This window comes from Leucopleurus acutus (assembly GCF_964270905.1).
Source record: "Leucopleurus acutus genome assembly, chromosome: 10".
Lineage (NCBI taxonomy): Eukaryota > Metazoa > Chordata > Mammalia > Artiodactyla > Delphinidae > Leucopleurus > Leucopleurus acutus.
In genome coordinates this window covers 15,070,287-15,089,653 of record NC_139153.1, presented here as the reverse complement: position 1 = coordinate 15,089,653, position 19,367 = coordinate 15,070,287, and the positions used below count along the sequence as shown (strand labels likewise).

The 19,367-nt window shown below is 34.3% G+C and overlaps 1 protein-coding gene across 1 annotated transcript in view; it reads left to right on the top strand.

Annotated features, from left to right (window-relative positions):
• Window positions 1–19,367, top strand: part of CNTN6 (contactin 6) — a gene marked incomplete at both ends in the record, with an annotated part of 231,957 nt that overhangs the window by 179,674 nt on the left and 32,916 nt on the right. Inside the window, 1 exon segment of the mRNA XM_082849209.1 lies at window positions 9,755–9,882. Coding sequence (XP_082705335.1) covers window positions 9,755–9,882 — 128 coding nt within the window.

Sequence of the window (19,367 nt, the reverse complement as noted above, 5' to 3'; positions counted from 1 at the left end):
CTGGACTTCCTTAAAATAAAAAAAAAACAAAAAACTTCTGCTCTGTGAAAGACAATGTCAACAGAACGAGAAGTCAAGCCACAGACTGGGAAAGAATATTTGCAAAATACACATCTGATAAAAGATTGTTATCTAAAATATGCCAAGAAGTCTTTAAACTCAAGAATAAGAAAACCAACAACTCCATTAAAAAATGGGCAAAAGACCTTAACATACACCTCGCCAAGTAAGATATACAGATGGCAAATACACATTTGAAAAGATGTTCCACAGCATATGTCATCAGGAAAATGTAAATTAAAACGAGATACCACTACACACCTATTAGAATGGCCAAAATCTGGAAGACTAACACCAAATGCTGGCAAGGATATGGAGCAACGAGAACTCTCATTCATTGCTGATGGGAATGCAAAATGGTACAGCCACTTTGGAAGACAGTATGGCAGTTTCTTACAAAACTAAATATATGGGCTTCCCTGGTGGCGCAGTGGTTGACAGTCCGCCTGCCCATGCAGGGGACACGGGTTCATGCCCCGGTCTGGGAAGATCCCACATGCCGCGGAGCGGCTGGGCCTGTGAGCCATGGCCGCTGAGCCTGCGCATCCGGAGCCTGTGCTCCACAATGGGAGAGGCCACAACAGTGAGATGCCCACGTACCGAAAAAAAAAAACAACAAAAAAACTAAACATACTCTTACCATACAATACAGATATTGTACTCTTTAATGTTCACCCAAAGGACTTGAAAACTTATGTCCACACAAAAACCTGCACACTATATAGTTTATAGCATCTTTATTCATAATTGCCCCAAACTGGAAGCAACCAAGAGATTCCTCAGTAGGCAAATGGATAAACTGGTATATCCAGGCAATGGAATATTATTCGGTGCTAAAAAGAAATGAGCTAACAGGCCATGAAAAGACATGGAAGAATCTTAAATACATATTACTAACTAAAAGAAGCCAATCTGAAAGGTGATTGCAACTATATGACATTCTGGAAAAGGCAAAACTTTGGAGACAGTTAAAAGATCAGTAGTTGCCAAGGGCTGGAGGAGATAAGAATAAACAGGTGGAACACAGAGAATTTCTAGTTCAGTGGAAATATTTTGTATGATATTATAATAATAGATACATGTTATTACATATGTTCCCAAACCCAAAGAATGCACAACACCAAGGGTGAACTGTAAGGTAAACTATGGTCTTTGACTATGACTCGTCAGTGTATGTTCATCAGTTGTAACAAATGTACCATTCAGGTGGGGAATGTTGGCAACAAGGGAGGCTATGCATATGTGCGGGTACATAGGAAATCTACCTTTCTCTCAATTTTTCTGTGAACCTAAAACTGCTGTAAAAAAAAAGTCTTAAAGGAAAGTTCAAACTACAAGGCAACATAATGATTCAGATAATGATTCAGTAGAAATCAGGATCAGAAGACCTGCATCCTTGCTGTAGCTAAGTAAGTTATTAAACCTCCCTGCATATGAGTTTATTTATTTTTTTAAAATAAAATATCTTAGTTCCCTGACCAGGGATCGAACCTATGGACCCCTTCAGTGGAAGTGCAGAATCCTAACCACTGGATCACCAAGGAATTCCCCATATACATTTACTGATGTGGGACAAAACTGTTAATTTTTAATATTTGGGGAGACAGAGGGAGTACTGTGAACTGCAGTGTTTGAGAGGACGGGTGTGATAGAGAAAGCTACGTATCTTACTCCAGTTTCCCTAGGACACAAAACTAAGAGTGAAGCAGGTTAATACAGGCAGCAATGCAGGATCATACCTTATTACACTAGCCACTGACTCACTTTAAGCCAAGGGACACACAACAGGTAGGCTGGAATCAGTTAGTCATATAGACTGTCTCCAGACAGAAACTACTTGGGAATAAAAAGACTTTGGAAGGAAAGAAAATGGGATTTATCTGCTGGCTGCTCCTTTGCCAGTGGGGTTGTATTATCTGGACCTTTGGCAGCCAATGGAACAAAGAGAAGCTGAGGAGACACATAAGGTGTGTCTGAAACGGTGAAAATCAAAGTAGGCTTGGGAGGATGGATGGAATTCAGACAAGTGGATTGGAGTGTAAATCTTCTGCTAGATACTTGGGGAAGAGACTCTAGGCTTTCATCTGGCAAGTCTCTGAAGGATGTGCTCTAACAAATATTTACAAATTATGAACATTTGTTTTCTCTTTGGGAGTTAAACAACTCTTTACTGAAAAGAATATTTGTGCTCTTTCCTAACAGGCAGACGAAATAAAAGATAACATATTTAAGAATTCCTTCCAAAAATTTTGTTGAATTTTCTGGTATGTGTTTCCCCTTGTTTAGAACTGATTAAAGATAAAAAGTGTATTGTTCTTTGCAGAAGATGATCTACACCATTTAGTAGAGAGACTAGATTTTATTTTCTGTGCCCATTCAGTCATCTCTGTCTTGAGATAGCACTTCATTTTTATTGTCTCTATGTTTTTATCTTTTTTGTTATCTCTTTTTTTGAGTTATCTGTTGAGTTTTTTACTACTCTGATGATTTTATAAGGAATAATAAAATACATTTTAATAATCCAGTGATTAAACCTTTAAATGTCCCCTGTACAGAGGTGTGAGATATTTTCTGTATATAACTGCCATAGAGCTGTTTACATTATTGATATAAAAAGATAGAAAAAGAACCTTTACTTTGATTTTAAATGAGGAAGCTTACGTATTTACTTGTTTGTAGATCACTTTTTGTAGCTTGTTAAAATAAGGAATTTTTAAAAGATAGCTTATTAAATTACAGTGAGATAAGCATAGATATTATACCTTAACTATGCCAATCAGGTGCTAAAATTATTAAAATGTAATGTCAATATTTGATCTAAAATGGATTCCAGGAAGGTAAAGTGATACAGCCACTATGGAGAACAGTATGGAGGTTCCTTAAAAAACTAAAAATAGAACTACCATACGACCCAGCAATCCCACTACTGGGCATATACCCTGAGAAAACCATAATTCAAAAAGAGTCATGTACCAAAATGTTCATTGCAGCTCTGTTTACAATTGCTAGCACATGGAAGCAACCTAAGTGTCCATCAAAAGATGAATGGATAAACAAGATGTGGCACATATATACAATGGAATATTACTCAGCCATAAAAAGAAACGAAATTGAGTTATTTGTGGTGAGGTGGATGGACCTAGAGTCTGTCATACAGAGTGAAGTAAGTCAGAAAGAGAAAGACAAATACCGTATGCTAACACATATATATGGAATTTAAGAAAAAAAAAGGTCATGAAGAACCTAGGGGTAAGACAGGAATAAAGACACAGACCTACTAGAGAACGGACTTGAGGATATAGGGAGGGGGAAGGGTGAGCTGTGACAAAGCGAGAGAGAGGCATGGACATATATACACTACCAAACGTGAGGTAGATAGCTAGTGGGAAGCAGCCACATAGCACAGGGAGATCAGCTCAGTGCTTTGTGACCGCCTGTAGGGGTGGGATAGGGAGGGTGGGAGGGAGGGAGACGCAAGAGGGAAGAGATATGGGAACATATGTATATGTATAACTGATTCACTTTGTTATAAAGCAGAATCTAACACACCATTGTAAGGCAATTATACTCCACTAAAGTTGTTAAAAAAAATAAAAAATAAAATAATAAAATAAAAAATAAAATGGATTCCAGTGGGACATTTTACCTAAAACCTAAATTGTGCAGAGCCAAAATTTATACATAGTTTCCTACTTATCTAACTCATTTTAATCCAATCTATTTTACATTTTCTAGATATCAGTAAAATTAAACTGTCAATTAAAATTTCATGGTCTACAGTATTATCTTTAGACAGAAGTGGAAGCAATACTCCAGTTAATAATCTAACTATAAAAATAGAAGTATTGCTCTAGTTTCAGCAATATGAAATTGCAGTTGTCCAATGTCCTAATTTCTCTGAGTTTAAGAAATTTAGCTATTCCTAATCTTCTATGTCCTCAAATTTTGTGTTAGGCTATGGTTAATAACTAAACAAAAAAAAATCAGAGTCTTCCTCACTTGCTATTCATATGGGGTCCACATAATATAGATCTGTTTTTTCTCTATGTAGGTAAATCAAAATTTGGACATACGTTAGATTAGTTGTAGTGATAAACTAGATGTGAATGCTAATATCTATTGTATTTATGAAGCTTGTAATGAATTGGTATCATGTCCAACTTAGGAAAGCAAGGGTAAAAATATTCGACATTAGTCTTGAGACTAATTCCTTAGAATGACACAAAATTTGACACACATGTTCCAGGTAAAAGACTCCTATGAGTTCACTTGCTGTCGTAGTCTATCTTCCTGATGTTTTATTCACAGTAGCTCATCAAGTAGAAGGCAAAGGGTATGAAAGTAGAAGGCAACTAGTTAAGGCATCCATTACTTTTGTTTCTGCTTTATGCTACTAACGTTCCCTGACAGTGGGAAGATTGAAATGTTGGATGTTCAATCACACTACATAGTCTGCCTTCAACTTATCAGTTAACCTTGAAATGTTTACATATGTTGGTGGCTCAGTTTTCTACATTTTCTGTTTTCTAATGTGACTATAAAATCTCCCAATGTCAGTTGACTGTCAGACACAGCTTGTAGTTCTGAATTTCCACCATTTTAATGCCCAAATGCAATTAGAAGAATAGCGTGATACGTTACAAATGCTAACTACTATTGTTGAATGGTCATAATATATCTATACATGTAAATGTCTTTAAATTCTAATTATTATGTAACATTTTAAATGCAATGCCTTAATTTGTGATTTAATCATCTGAATAGAATACTAAGCTTTGGTAATTTGGGGGAAATTTTTCTATTTGATTGTGTGAACAGGTGAAATATTCTAATTAAGTGGATATTTGAGAATAGACACCAGAGAGGAACAGTGTTATCACTGAACTGTGAAATGATTATAGAGGAAAAGTTAAAGTGCAAACATACATACACCGTAAGTCAAGTGTTAGAACTTGGTGACACCAAGGACTGATAACCATATTGTAGTTAAAGCCACAAAACATACTGCTGAGTCCAGTCAGATGAAAGTGTTTTTTAAGACAGCAGGCAGGAGTAAGAATCAAAGTGAGAATTGAAAATGCTGGTCCAAGTCATGGAGAAGAGCAAAGACCAAAAACCAGAATCAGCAAAGAATAAGATTAATAGCTAGCATTTAATTAATTCAATTCTTATGACAACCCTATTTCCATTTCTAAAATAAAAATGAGAGCAAGGCGGATCGGAAAGATTGACTCCACAAGTACAGACACGAAGTGGCATGAATTCAACGAAGGGTCTTAGGCAGTGAAACGTAACGCTGGGAAAAATCTTCTGGCATTCGGCTCCTTTCAAAAAGCCTGGCATATACCTCTCAGGTCCCTTTGTTCAAACTGAATTGTGACAAAACACTTCCTTCTTTCCCTGTTGTTACTGCTCATGGAGTTACAGAAGTGCTTACATTCTTTGGCAGAATGAGAAAATGTTTCATTAAAAACCTACTTATTGATGGCTAACCAGGAGTAGGGCACAGACAGGGCTGAGCATTTTAAAGAGTTTATATCATTTACTCCTCATGACTCAGTGACACAGGTAATATTAATATCCCCATGTTACAGATGAGAAAGCTGAAGACTCTTGCACAGTTGAGTAACTTGGACCCAGTAATACAAATATTAAATATTAAGGCTCAGATTCAGTCACAAGCAGTTGACCCCAAACTCCACTTTTGCTAATAACTGTACTACATTATTGCATAGGACAGTATAACAGAAGAAGAAAAATAATCCTTAGTATTAATATTGCCATCATTATTACCTCATGTTTATGGTTAAAACTCTCCTATAGTAGGGTAGATCAAACTCGCCTTTAAGATTTCACAAACGTTTAGAACTCTGAGGAAATGTGCATATATGCACACACACAAATGTTCCATAACATTTTGGGGAGTTACTGGATTCCCTGAAGGTCAGATTATAAACCTCCATATTAAAGATCATTCTATGCAAATACAATTATATATATATGTTATATGTGCTCAAATTTGTGCTCTAAGTAACTATATTATTAGTAAATTATACTTTGCAAACTTGAAGTGAAAGAGCCCTTCTTAAAATAAGTGCTTCCTGGTGTAAAGAGAAAGGCATGGTTGGAATCTTGGTGCTACACTACCGAGTGTGTACCTTACCACTTCTTTCCATGCCTCCCTTTCCTAACTTGTAAAATGGGAATGATAACAATAGTACGCCCAGAGGTTTACTTAATAAGTCAATGAATTGACATTTATTATACACTTAGTAGAGGACTTGTGCAGAGTCAGTTTACAATAATAGTTCACAACCTGCTTGTGTTTTGACCAATGAGTTTAGTCGTGAAAAAGAATATCCTCGATACTAACATTCTCTATTTCTTACATACCTATTGTAATATCTAACATAGTCCCTGGAACACAACAGGTATTTAATAAATATTTGCTGAATAAATTTAGAAGGAAAAAAAGTTTAGCATTGTTCTATTTGCAATCAGACTTAAAATTGCTATTAAATTTTTAGAAGCCTTACCATATTCCATGGTACCAGATATTTTCATATATGCTTTTATGATCTATTGTCTATTAGCAGTGTAATCTCAGCATTAAGTGCTAATTTAAATGTATATCTGTATTATATGTAATCAATCACTTCACTGTCTTTTGCTTTCTTCTCTGTAACTTATATTGTTTGCTAATTATTTATGCAAATTTCCATTTTTATCACCAGAGTGTTTTCTCAGTTTTTCAGTTAGCCGAGCATATCTATACTTGTGGCTGTGATTTGTTTTTAAATACCAGAGAGTCTTGTATGAATAAAGACAACATTTTAATGTACTTTATTAATATATCCTTTCGAACCCTCCAGGTACTATTTTAAAATATCTTTTAGAATATTTCAAAAGAAGGATAGAAAAAGTCAGTTTTTATCTTTCCCTATGAATGTTACCAAAACTATCAATTAAAATGTTCCAGTAAATTTTTACATGTGCATCCTTCCCTATCTGAAAATGTCAATTGCTCAGTTTTCTTAATACAGTTTGATGTTAATTGGGTGTTATTTCTTTTTTTTCTTTTAATAATTTCTACTAAGCTGCGTTTTGATATGTGAGAGAACTGGAAATTCTCACTTTTCTTTAATAGTTTTTAATTATTCTGCATAAATTTAGTGTTATGATTAGATAGTCTGAGACCATCTACACTGCTAAAGATTAAGTTTTCTTTTTATATTTTAACATCTCTTATTAATGAAAAAATAGTAAGTTGAAATATTCATACCATTTATTATGTTATAAAATCTCTAATTATAGTTAAATGTCTGGCTTTCTATATCCTAGGGCACTAGGGAGAATTACTTTTTTAATCATCTAGTTTTAATAAATGATACATTGGCTTGGTTACTAGTTTGGCTATTTTCATAAAACATTTAAATCTAAGATAATTTATTCTTTTGCACATTTTTGCATATTGATCTATGAAAACAAAATGGAGTCTTGCTTAGACATAATCTCTACAGACTAAAGTTTGATTTATAATGAACTGAGCAATGTTCTCAAACTTTATTGTGCATACTAATTACTGAAAATCATGTTAAAATGCAAAGTTTGATTCAGTAGGTCTGGGATGAGACCACATTTTGAGAAGCAAACACCTAAGACCATCTTATGGGCCTCTAATGATGACTCAGCAGATATTTCTTGAACGTCATAGTCAACATGCAGAATTATTTACTACAAGTGACACAAAGTGATGGCTCTGGAAAGAGCATGAGCACTAGAGATAGTTATAATTTTCAATTCATTCTTTGATGCTTATTAGCTGCTTAATCTTGAGCAGATTTTAACTTTTCCTAGTCTTAGTCTGTCTTCTTATTATCTGAAGCTTGAGAAATGTCAATTGATTGACTAAGATTTCAAAAGAAATAATCAGTTTCAATGATGACGATTTCAGTTCAATTTAACAAACATTACTGAACATACACAATGAGCCTGAAAAGGGTGGTGGACTTAGGGTAATATTAAACCACAGTTTACATGAATTGTCCTTTTCGGAAAGCTAAGTGAAAAATTATGACATATAAACATTGGCATTACTAGCTGGGAAGTTTGTCTGATGGCCTTTAGCTATCAGCAGATACATATTTCTTTAACATTTAAAATGTTTGCCAAAATTTAATGTTTCTCTGTTGCTTAAAATTCTTAGTTATTCCTAAATTCTAGAGGTAAGTGATGTACCCAAATGTTTCTCATATCGACCTCTTCTAACTGAATCAGGTGAAGAATTGTTTTTGGCCAGAAGTTTGCTGCATACTGGAACAGCTTTGTTACTGTGTCAATAGCGGTATGATTCGATTGTTAGTATAAACAGGGATCAAGAAATCTAGACATTTCAGAAATTAAATAAGATGTCAAATGTTCACTGTTCGGGAATACTCCAAGAAAATGACTTAAAAGAAATCTGATTATGTGCCATGGAACATTCTAAACCCAGATGTGGCCCCTTCCACTCACTTGACAACAGAATATGGAACTTGTCACTGATAATAAACCCAACATCATAAGCTGCTTTCACACAAATTGTACTTGGCTGATGTTCTCTGTGTTTCAAATTGGGTAATTAATTATATTAGCTACATTTCCTGTAATACACATATTAGAAACAATGATATGTTTGCAATGAAAGAAATACTGTTTTGTTATTGTTAATGGATGTGACATGCATGCCAACTCTCTTTCCTTTCATTCCTTTAAAACCATTGTCATTACAAATGAGTTTTCACTGCTTATTTTTCTGCAACTCTGACTACCCACTAGTGTTTTTAGAGCTGTGTTTTTAAAAGGTTGTTAATTAAATTTATAAGACATAAAATCGGGCACATGGTTTTGTTTTGTTTTGTTTTTCATTTTTTGTCTCCTTACTAAAACATTTGATGATGATTTTGTCAAGAAACCAATCTTAAGGGTTCCCTTGTTTACGACAGTGCTCTGATGTTTGCTTTTGACTATTTCTGAGTTTCAGAGAAAATTTCATATGAATCAGTTTTTGAAAGATTGGAACTTCTTAAATTCAGTCTGATTCTTGAAGCCTTCATTCTTTTTACTTCTCTCTTCCTCTTTTTAACGGGACAGGCCACATAACAAGATGGCCTGAGCCCTCTGGCTATGGAACCCCATGGATGGTTCCTTCAACTCACTAGCACAAGCAAATATTGTCATGGTTGAAAACCCTGTTGTTTGGTAGCTGAAAGTCCTGAGTAAAAACTGGTCTATAAAGCTGCAGAGTAAACAATGTGAAAATTGGCTTGCGTTTCTCTAACGCCAAGTTTGGTTTTCACCAGAGTTGATTTTTCAAAATGCATAGTAACTAGTTGTGTTTGTTATTAATCAAGCAAATGGGCATTGTAGCACAAAGCACTCATTTGATTTTTAATGTGCATTGAAATCAGCAATGATAATTCAAGTTACAGCAAAATAATTATCAGTACTGTGTCAGAATAAAAGCAAATGTCATTTATTCTAATATGTGGATTCGCAGATTGCTCACCATTAAAAGCAGGATAATAGGAAAGGAATACATTCATATTAACAAATGCACGCATGGTTTCAGTAATGCTTTAAAATGAAAATAGGTGGTTAAGACTTACCAGTTTTAACGAGCCTTATTTATGTTAATTATACATTTTCTTTTTAGAGTGTTTATCCTGAAGGATGGCAGCCTCAAGATACATAACGTTACCAGGTTGGATGCCGGATCATACACTTGCATAGCTACAAATCAGTTTGGTGTTGCCAAGAACACTGGCAGCCTAGTTGTAAAAGGTATTTTACTGTCTTCATTTGTGCTTGATGAACATTGGAGATATGTATGCATATCATGACCTCTATCACAGTGTCAACCCTGTATTATCATATTGTATATGTGAAATGTTTGATTTCACATTTTAGTTAAGAGTTGTGTTCCCATATTCATTAATAGCATGCTCACTTTGCCAGTGGAATAACATGGTAGATGTGAATACCTTGGCAGTTGAAAAGCTGTCCAGCGGGTAATTAGACAAAACTAAAACTTGAACTAAAAATTTTGGATTTCCACAGATGCCTCAGTGTGGGGAAGCCATGGACATTTTGTTGACGTCAGTGGGTAATATTTTTTTTGTGAAGTTTCCTTCAGAAACTCATTTTGTGTAAAATTTTTACCTGGATGTAAGGCTGCCCAGTGCATAATCAGTTCATTTCTTTCTATAACTCTAAGTACATAATTAGTGAAATGCAGACTCTCTTAGATTCACCTTAATAAGCAGTTCTTTGCAAAGAAAAAATATTAAAACATTAGTGTCCATTTGAGTTATTATTAGATTCCCATCACAGTAAACACATACGCTCACACAACTTCAGATGGTAAAAGTACATACCTTAGTCTTGAGACTTTTAAACTAGTATCAATCCGAATGTAACTACATATATCACCAAGGGACATAATTAGCATTAGATGCATCTACTCCCCATCTTTGCTACTTTATTGAAGCTCAGCTCATAAAACTAGTCTGTTTAGGGGGAGCCAGGTCACTTTTATCATTTTATTGCCTCCTGGATGACAAAAATGACTGTCTTGAAAGACAAGTTTGAACAGCTACTTAAGCCCAAATGATTAAATTCAGCAATTGATACTTTATCATCATTTCTATTAAAAATGAATAAATACAATAAAAAGTAGTTAGCTGCTATACTTCAACTATCCTTTAAAATGTCTCAAGGAAAATAAACACTCATCTTTATCCCTGGAAGATATTTCTTCCAACTTTATCTCAAGCCTATTATATTATGCCAACAATTGTCTGAAACACTCAGGGGAAATGTAAATGATAGAACTTGTATCAAAATTCAACCAGTGTAGCATAATTTGAAAAACTTCACTTCTTTAAGATTGTATTGTCATCAGGTTTTTAAGACAGGTATGGACTTAATGTTTCAAGGAATGTACTGTAGCTATATTTAATAATAGGGAATTTCTCCAGCAAAGTTTTGGCAATACTCATGTACTGAAGAGTGTGAATGCTTTATGTCTGAAGAACTAACATGTCCATTAAGGAAGAAAAACAGAGGAGATTACCTTATTTCAAATTAAGAAACTACAGGTGGTATGCACTCATTTTTATTACAGCAGAAGATTAAAATATGGTAGAGGATAAAAAGGCACTGCAGTTAATTCTTACAGGTATGGAGAAATCCAGGAGGAGTTAAAATATGAAATTTTAAGGATGAAGACATTAGTAGTGGAAACGTAGTTTCTCAAAGAAAGTTTTGGTAGAATACTGGTGATGGGTGAGTAGGACCAAAAATTTTCCTGCTAAAATACAATGATGGGGATGCTTTCACCCCAGAGACTAAGAGAAAAAGTTAATAGACTGAGCTAAATGGATAGTTTCTTTTCCTCAAATGTTTCTTTAGCCTTTAGCTAAATGCTGTCTTAATGCTGTCAATTACTAATTAATGGAAGAAAAGTAAAAGGAGAAGACTCACATAAATGTGAGAAACTCAGGAGCAGCTACTAACTTAGCTCTAATTATGGAATTTGGATATTGTAGAGGTGAAACATAGCCATGTTTCTTACTAAATAGGTTCCTAATTCTTAAGATAGAATTAAGTTGATATGTATTTTGGGATATTCCATAAAACACACCATAATCCTCAGGCACTCCACTCTGTCTATGAGTAAGAAAATAACTAAGATTGCTCAGTTAAAAAACTGATATATTTTTGCTTATTTCTAGTGTTTTTTTTGCTGGAGCTATTGAAACAAAATTATCTCAATCTACATTCCTGGTCAACTTTATCTTTCCTACTCTTTCTTCTTCTGTGGTACATTTCATCTTCTTACAAAGGATATAATTCACTTATTTACATGTATTTTTTTCCCCTATATTTCCCTTCCTCTAGAAAAGAAGCATAAAGAAGGCAGGGACATCACAAATTCTAGTACAGTCCTGGGAACTGTATGTGTTCAATAAATATTTATTGATTGAGTGAAAGGATCTCACCTCATTCCCCTTAGTTCTCAGAGATAATTTCCATCCTGACTTCCTTGCTCTAAAATCTGAAAGTTTTCAATTTTTCAGGGTTTACGCTTGTTAGAATACTTCACAATAAAGAACATCAAAGGCAAATAACAAACTTGTAAATGCTTTCACTTTCCCAATTTTACGGTTTGTAGTTACATAATTCTAATACATAGAGAAACCCACACTCTGAAAGGGGGGACAAATATGAAAATACATGAAAATCTGAAAGACTTCATGCAGAGAACTCACTGTTCTGGTATTTTCAGCATAATACCAGAGGATGATTTACATATGCAAAAAGGGCTTATGTCAATATGCATGAATATCAAGTTATTTTCACTCATTTATATCTAATAATGGGAAGGAAATTGTGTTTGTTATTTTTAACCTTCATGAAATATCCACGTGCCATTTTAAAGGGATTTGGGGATTTCTTGCTTCTTTGCCATTGACAGTAACCATCATATGCAATATAAATAAACATATACATAATAACACATACATTTTAAAAAAACTATATAAACACAAAATGTGTACAGTATGGATAAAAGCATCTTTAGAAACTTTGCTTTATTACTGATCTGTAATGTATAATCTTTATTAAACTGTGGGATTTTTACACAAATACAGTTCTAAGATAAGTCTATCATTAGCATAGCTTCTTAACTAGACTGCTATCTCTAATTCCCTTTCATGTGGGAATGTTGAAGATATCACTGCCAAAATTATTATTTTACAACCTACAAATTTGAAGCTTTAATGTGAGAAGGAATCATAATACTATGCATTGATTCAAATATTTTCTTGACTATTAAGAGTGTAGCCATTTGGCTGTTTGTTAAGACAATTTAATACTTCTCTGTGTATGTATGTATATGTGTGTGTGCACCTGTGTGTGTGTGTATGTTTGCATTTTCTTGTCTATAATGTTCATCTGATTGTCATTATACAGTCAAATATAATTTTATTTCTCAAATCAAAATCTTACAGTGACCTTTCTGGTAATAGGGTGGTAAGGAGCAAATGAGAAATTTCAGTAAAGCTGATAAAACAATCATCTTTCTTTGAATTTACTTATCTGCCTCAGTCATGCAAAAAATGTTGTTGTTAGATAACATGTAAAAAGATAATAGTTACAGAACTAAGATATTTTCCAGCTTAGTTTTTAGCTGATATGGCTTATCTGTGTCAAGAGGATTCTGAAGTTATCTGCACTGTATGTTGGAAATTTCTGTTCCACCATGCGACAGGATAAAGCAATTTGTTATTCAACACTGGGAGTGCAATTAGCACCAGCCTTACCAGAGCCCCAGCAGATGCCCAGTGTAATTTGAGGACATGTTCCATAGGCACAGACAGAGAATGGAAAGGAAAGAGAGTTTAAATGTTTTCATTTGTGGGGACTTAGTAAAATTACAATGTGTACATACGCTAAGAGGTGTATGAAAATCACATAAAAGGGGAAATTATTTGATCTGGCATTTGGAAAATTATTAAAAAGCAGAGTAACAGCAGGCTATAAAAATGATCTTGTTTGCAGGCAACATTTGTTTTCGTTTCCCCACTGGAGAAGTTTTGGATGTCCAATTATAGGCCTCATTGCTTCAGCATTATTTTCAACTGAAATGTCGGAACTTGGAAAAGCATATCTAATGTGCAAATTAAGTTTATTGCTGCTCATTTAGTTGTTTATTCTTTGTGATAGAAGTCTTTATTTTATCAGCATGGAGAGTGGCCTATCCATTTTCTCCAGCAGAATGAGGGTGTTCACTAATATGGTTCTACATTTACTAAGAAAAATATCGAGATAGGTAGATAATTGGAGGCTTTGTGGCTTTACACTGCAGTTTAAAAGATTTGAGGTGTTGAGCCCAGCTGTATCCAGAAGCCCAGCTTCACTGAGTACACCAAAAATACAATTTCACAGAAATGACAAGACACAATGGAATACATCCATCTTTTTGTAGTGGTTGAAGTCTCCCAGTACTGCTAATACCTTTCCTCAAATATTTAATTCTACATTCCAATTTTCTACAAGAATGAATTAAAACATTTAATAGAAAGAAGGCATTGATTTAAAAATTATTAATGGAAGTATTCTTAAGGTGAAAAAATATATAGTGAATTTTTATACTGTCTAGAAATGAAATTTTCTTCCCCCCTCCAGTATTGAAAATAACGCTGAGTTCTTGAGACCTGAATTCCATAATCTCTTCAAGTATAAAGGAGAAAACAAACAAAAAGCTTTCATGTAAGCAAACACAATAATATCAATATTATTTTATCTTCATAACAATTTAATTCATAGTCTTTTTAAAATGTAGCACATATCACTCAGATGAAATTTCCAGGCATGTTAATAAGCAGCCTTTTTTCTTTTAAATATATATTATACAATATATAATGTAAAGCATGTTATATATTAATTATAATTAATGAATTATAAGTCTGCACTTTTTTATTATGCAAGAAAATTATCATTGAACCTATTATTGGTTAAAATTTTGCTTTGTTTTATTTATTCTTATCAAAAATAGGGGGTGTATAGCTTGTGCTTTATACCAAATAAAGAGGCCAGACAGATGAGTACATACCACTTCTTAAAGAGATGAAAAGCAGAAACTTTGAAATTAGATTAACTAGTTCAATTACTAACTCGCATGAAATCCTAAAGAGTTTGTTTTTGCTGTTTGATGTTGTATTCTTTATTATTATCATTAATTACACTCTATTAAATATACATACTCTGCTCCAGGCACTGTTATAGCTGCTTTATGTATATCATCTCACTGAACCCTCCGAACAACACTTTGAAACAGATGATCATTAGAGATTAAGGCATAGACATCTGAAAGTACTTGCCAAGTTCCCTTGTTATTAAGTGGCAGAACTCTTTTTTCCCTTCCTTTTCCCCTTCTAGTAAATTTATGTAATAATACTTACATGAGACACTTTTACATGACATTGTTTAAAGTTCAAAGAAAATAAAACTATAGTAACTTGCAGATATTAGTACTTCCCCCTAAATACTTCAGTTTTCCTTTGTTAAATAGAGTTCAATATTTGTTTACATCTTTATCATTTGAGGTAAACTTTACATATATAATGAAATACATGTCTTAAGTGTACATTTGCTGAAAGTTGGCAAAGGCGTACACCTGCGTAACCCCTAACTCTACCAAGATACATTACCATCATCCTATAGAATTTCTCTCATGCCCCTTCTTAATCAATCCCTACCCCCACCCCAGTCCTAGAAGCAAGTACTGTTATGATTTTTTTCTGCCGTAGATTTCATACAAATGCAATCATACAGAATATACTCTCTGGCATCTGGCTTCTCTCACTCAGCTTAAATCACTAGCTGTCAACCTTCTGTTTTTATTAAAAATGAACAAAACTAAACAAAATTTGACCAACAGTAGGTTTAATCTGTGTAGTAAAAAAAAAAAAAAAAATCTTGAATTATAAATATCTTTGTCTTCAGTTTCCTTCCCAAACTTGTACACACTTGTGCCCTGAGTATTGGGTTAGGAATTGGAAGTTCTGTAATTTTTTTCTTGATTCCAGTCTGAAGCTAACAGAAGTGATTAGACTCCTCTGTTACTTAGGCATTCTATTTCTAAACCAGCACAGTGGTCACTCAAGCTCTAGTGACATTTTTTTAGGAAAAATGTGTGTCATTACAACATTAAGAAAAAAAACCCCTCAGATGCAAGCTCTGTTTTAGGTCTGTGGATCCTGAACACTCAAGGAAACAGTTATTAGCAAATTCTTTCAAGCCAAAAAAAGGAATGGGGTAGGAGGGGGGCAAGGGGGTGTAGAGGGGAAAAATAATCAAATGAATTGATTGACTCCGATTCTCCTCTTCTGGATTTGATTCTCTCGTTTCATCTACCCTTATCCCAACATAAATGTTCAGAAGAAAACATTTTCTATTAGGTCCTGTAGGCAAGCAAAGTAAAATTTCCTCATTCCATCCCTTTTAAAACTACAGAACACTTCAACCTGATGTTTTACTACAACCCAGCATAAAGTTACAGTTGGAGGACTGAGCGAATGCTATCTATTTATAGGGAATATAAATATGATCCCATAAATAGTCATTGCCTATTATGTATTACTGCTTTGAAAGTGAGTAGTTGGCATATTTAATTCATTAAGCAGAATCTACAGTGCATGCGCTTTTTAAATAGATGTCAGGCTCTGTTTTGATTACTTGTTAATATAGAAGATCTGTGTTTACATTTTACATTATTACTTGCTAGGGAATTTTTCAGTGTTACCTTGCCTGATACTTAGACTTGTTTTCTCATTTAGACAACTCAAATTTTAGACAATTACTTTCTCCAGACAATTCTTCATTTGTTTCTTTTACTCTGGGGCTCAGGGTAGTCTTTTAATATTTGTTCTAAATCATTTAAATATTGAAGTGGAAGATAAATGGGTTATGGTAACTGCAGAGAAACTGTAATATACTGACCATGGTTACTTTGTAAATTGGAATTAAATCATGCTCTGCCTATGGTGGAATATAATATAAATACCAAGTACTGCATGTAGATTTTAGTGGATATACAACAACCTAGCCTACTGCAAGTATATGTACAAAGAGGAAAAATGTATTAATAAAGATTAAAAACTCCTCCATTTCTTGCTTGCCAGAGGTGGGGAATTAAAGACTCTATCACACTGATTTCCTCGTTTGTTTGTTTTCTCTACAGGGTTTATTTCAGAATACTAGCTTTGATTTTCCTGTGCTTGCTTTTCCTAGAGTTAGTAATTTTCTTGTTTGTTTGCTTAGTTTTCTACGGACTTGGCAACAATTCATCCCTCAGTTCTATCTCAACTTTCTTCCTTTAATATCAATCTACCTTTGTGATGGGAAGCCTGGTTTCCTAAGCACCATACCTTTCTCTTGACATACTTCCTCATTTGGGTAAACTGCATCTTCCTATGGATTTCTGAGAACCAATTTAAGAAAAATGCAATGTTTTTGAGATCTTTCTTGTTTGAAAATGTCTTTACACTATGATTACATTTGATTGATGGTTTAGTTGGAAACAGAATTCTGGACTGGAAATCAGGACTCTTCATAAATTTGGAGATGTTACTCTGCTCTAAAAGCTGAAGCCATTTTGATTTCTGACCTGTTGTTTGTGACATCTTTTCTCTCTCTCTCTCTCTCTAGAAGTCTGTTTTTCCCAGTGTCCCACAATTACATGATGATGTGCCATGGTGTAAATTTATTTTCAACCTTTTTACAGGGCATTTGGTGTACTTTGTCATCCTGGAAACTCGTAGTTCTTGGTCCTGGAATATCTTCCCAAATAATTTAATAATTTACTCCATTTCTTTTTCTGAAATCCCTATTATTTAAAAGATTTCCTAAACTGGTATTCGAGTTTATGCGTGTGTGTATGTATGTATGTATGTAACTATTTACCTATCTATGTATATAATATTGTATTTTATATAATTATATATATATTTAGATATATATAATTTATATACATGCTCATGATTTATACACACACACACACACACACACACACATATATACTTTTGTTTGTTTCTCTCTCCTCATATCCATTTTATAGCTTTGTTGCTCTATCTTCTAGGAGATTTTCTCAACTTTATCTTCCAGACTTTCTATTGTATTTTTGCTTTTGCTATTTTGAAAGAATTTCTAAGTGTCCTTTTATTTTCTGGCCTTGCTCTTTTTCTCCCCCTTCCTCTGAAAATATTGCTTGTAGTTTTTCTAGTTTATTTTTTATGCATGGTCTCTGTTGTCCCAAACTACTTTCTTCTCTTTCTTTGTTTTAATCCCTATCCTTTATTAAGAGGTGTACAAAGATACTTTGTGCATCTGTTGTCTGCTCATATTTAAGAGTGGGTCACTAAAAGTCTTACAGAAAGCTCTGATCTAGAGTGGGGATATTTGAATGACTGGACTTCACATTTAGATGATCTGGCCAAGATATTTCCTTGGAAAACTCTAAGGTCACTATATTTGGATCTTTTCTTGTAGGCTCATCAGATCCCTAGGAAAATGTCCCTCACCTCCCACCCAGGTTTCCTGCCTGGAGAGCAAAAGCCCAGCAGACAGCACCCTCAGAAGGTTACAACACATGGATCTCAGCCCTCACCCTGTACATGTTTCCTTGATTCCACTATTTTCAGTAGAAGCCCCCCACCCTTAACTGCTTGGTGACCAGAAGTTCAGAGACCCTCTGATGCATATCCTCTCAGGAAAGTAATTTGCTGGTCTTCTTCTGAGATGGGAAAACACTCTTGAGACCAAATAGCATCCTATTCATAAATTCCAAAATGAATTAATTCATAAAGACATGCTAAATAAGTTTTCTCCTCAGCCTTCCCACTGCCAGCCTATGACTGACCTTTACAGTAAGTCAGTTAGAAGTCATTCAACTTCATTCCAGTTCCTCAAATTTTGTCTCCCCTTTTCATCTCTGTTTTGGTGGATTAATGTCTTAGAAAAAAAAATTCTTTTGGCATCATTTTTTAGATGTTTATAAAGAACTTGAAGTAAATACTATGTAATCAATTATCATCGCCAGGATGTTGTACATCCTATTTTTTATTGTGATACTATTTTTCTCTGCTAATATTTAGAAGAAGTCAAGCTTTAGCTATTTTTTGCTTAACAAAATTTGTCAAGTAATCTAGAAAGCACAGTTTGGGAGATTATGGGTCATGGACTCAAATCTTCCACTTGTACACTAGATATGATTCCCTCTCACATTCAGGGACATTCTCTCTCTCTCTCTCTCTCTCTCTCTCTCTCTCTCCCCCCTTACCCCCTCCCTCTCCCTCACTTGTCTTTTTCATCTCTATTATCCCCTCTAATGCATCACTCCCACCATTGTACTTGCATACTGTTACTCCCATCATTAAAAAGCTGTCATTTTCTGACCTTACTTCCCCTCCGGCTACTGCCATATTTGACTTTTCTCCTTTATATCAAACCTCTTTTAAAACGTTGTCTATACGAGCTTGCTTTTTTCAATCTTTCTGGTCAATTCTGTTTTGAATCCATGCAACCAGGCTATTTTCCTACCATTTCATCAATACTGTTCTTAACAAGGTGACTAGTAGCCTCCACACTGTTTTATCCAGCGGTCAGTTCTCAGTCATCTTACTTAAAGTATCAGACTACTGATCACACAGTTCTTGATACACATTTCTCACTTGGCTACCAGGACATAGTATTTTTCAGGTTTT